We start from the raw sequence: 2,500 nt of genomic DNA on the forward strand, positions 1-2,500 counted from the left end.
GTGTGTGTGTGCGCGTGCGTGTGAGAGTGTGTTTGTGTGTGTGTGTGTGTGTGTGTGTGTGTGTGTGTGTGTGTGAGTGCGTGCGTCCGTCCGTGCGTGCGTTTGTACGTGCGTGTGCGTTTGTGCGTGTGCGTTTGTACATGCGTGTGCGTACGTGCATGCGTGCAGTAGTGTTTTAAGTCTTCTCGTGTCCATGTTGAGGTTGGCTGTAGCGTGTACGTGCTCCATACAGTGGCCGTACTGAGAGTTCTGTGCGGTTTGGTGTCTCTGTGCGTAGACTCCAGCGGTTGTCAACTATAATGAATGACTACCTCTCACCATCACGTCTGCAGAGCTTGATAAGGGAGACTACCTGCAGCATATCTGTCCAATCACCTCGACGCGAGGAGGGAAAAGAAAAGGGAGAAGGCTTACGCTCACTCCATTCTTTCCAAGGCCGCATAGTCAAACCATCTCACTCAGCTACATTAGCATTCTGATTAGCATATTGGGAGCTGGTGAGTAAAGTGGGTTATTTGCCACCCCTACCCCTACCTGCTGACAGTCCCTAAGGACAGGAGGAATGATGATGCTGACTTCCTGTGGACAAACATATCGCTGTGACAGAGATTGACGTGACACCAACCCGATCTTAATCAGGGTTGACGTCAACTTCTCTATTCGAATTGAAGTGAAGTGCCCTTTTGTTTTTTCGCTGAGGATTGTTCAGCACTTGTATTGGAATTTGCAGGTAATCTCTTATTGTATTTGACTGATTTCAAGTAGAATTGACCCTGACCCCTGACCCTGTCTCTGTATTCAAAGTGTGTTGAATAAACTTATTTTGATTGATGTCATGGTACATCCCTGGCCCCCCACAATTGTTTTTGATTGCAGTTTGTCGTATGACTGGATCTGGATCTTGACATGGGTGCATTTGTCAGGAGTATTGATTGCAATATGTGCAGTGATAATAATGCCCTGCTGGCCAGCACTGCAGTCAGAACACAGCTGTGTTGAGGTTGGGTTTGAGTCGTGGCCTCATGTTGTCTTTATTAGGTCTGTCTGCACGGCTCCAGGCACTACTGCTCCATCCTATTGATCCCCTTTCTCTGCCACAAGTCATGTGACCCCTCAGTGTTTTATCAATTGTCTGGAAATGACAGGCCCTGTTTAAGTCGTCACATGTCTGCTCTGGACTCCACTAATGCAGCCAGACAACACCACTGATACTGTAACTCTTTGAGTCAACAACACCTGCCTGTGTGTGTGTTTGTGTGTATGTGTGTGTGTGTGCGTGTGTGTGCGTGTGTGCGTGTGCGTGCATGTGTGTTTGTGTGCGTGTGCGTGTGTGTTTGTGTGCGTGTGCGTTTGTGTGTTTATTGTACAGATTTTGTGTCTCCATGTCGTTGTTTTTCTCCAGTCAGCAGTTTGCCTTAGAGGTGTGTTTTGGGCCAGATGTTCCAATTCGGTTTCACAGCAAAATCCAAAAGCACCACTTTCAATGTTATAAAACACTGTTTAAATGAATCTCTCTCCTCTTTCCCCTCTCCCCTCTCTCCTCCCCTCCTCCCCTCCTCCCTCCCCCTCTCTTCAGGCAGTATTGTGTACCTAGGGATGATGGTGGGGGCGTTCTTCTGGGGGGGTCTGTCAGATAAACTGGGCCGGAGACAGTGCCTGCTCATCTGCATGTCTGTCAACGGCTTCTTCGCCTTCCTGTCCTCCTTCGTCCAGGGCTACGGCATGTTCCTGTTCTGCCGCATGCTGTCCGGATTCGGGTGAGTTCTGTCCACCGTGTTCTACTGTGTTCTACTGTGTTCTACTGTGTTCTTCTGTGTTCTACTGTGTTCTGTTCTGTTCTGTGCATGGCTTAGGCTTGTCCTTCACTACAGTATACAGTACTGTACATATTGGACTACAGCACATACAGTATTCTGACATAAAGTAATATTACATTCAGACGTGGGAATCTTTGGGTCTGGGTAGATGATGCAGGAGTGCGTACGGTACACCTACAGTTTCACACCCTACGTTGCCCTACATTTTATTTAATAAGGGCCCTTTTCTCCCATAGTAGTTTTAGTATTGCTCTCCAGAACATTCTGTTCCACTGTGTTGAGAGATAGCAGTCCCTCTGAGATGTAGACTCTCTCGCTTGCCCACTCCAGACTGCTTTCTCTCTCTCTCTCTCTCTCTCTCTCTCTCTCTCTCTCTCTCTCTCTCTCTCTCTCTCTCTCTCTCTCTCTCTCTATCTCTCTGTCTCTCTCTGTCTCTCTCTCTCTCTCTCTCTCTCTCTCTGTCTGTCTCTCTCTGTCTCCCCTCTCTGTCTCTCTCTGTCTCTCTCTCCCTCTGGGGCAATATGAGTGGAGGGGTATTAATCAGTCAGCCAGACAATACTTGGGTTAAAGTGACAGATGGTAAGGTTAGTGCAGCGAGGCTAGACAGAGTGTATGTTAGTAAGTGTGTAATTTTTTTTTTTTTTTTGCATATCACCATATGGTTGCTGCAGATGTGTCTGTTG

The 2,500-nt window shown here is 47.7% G+C and overlaps 1 protein-coding gene across 1 annotated transcript in view; it reads left to right on the forward strand.

Moving 5' to 3' along the window:
- Nucleotides 1-2,500, forward strand: part of LOC308156063 (synaptic vesicle glycoprotein 2C-like) — a gene marked incomplete at both ends in the record, with an annotated part of 24,326 nt that overhangs the window by 6,184 nt on the left and 15,642 nt on the right. Inside the window, one exon of the mRNA XM_080529424.1 lies at nucleotides 1,577-1,757. Coding sequence (XP_080385550.1) covers nucleotides 1,577-1,757 — 181 coding nt within the window. The remainder of the gene's footprint in view (nucleotides 1-1,576; nucleotides 1,758-2,500) is intronic.

The sequence above is a fragment of the Nansenia antarctica genome (assembly GCF_963989245.1).
Source record: "Nansenia antarctica genome assembly, chromosome: 4".
Taxonomy (NCBI): Eukaryota; Metazoa; Chordata; class Actinopteri; order Argentiniformes; family Microstomatidae; genus Nansenia; species Nansenia antarctica.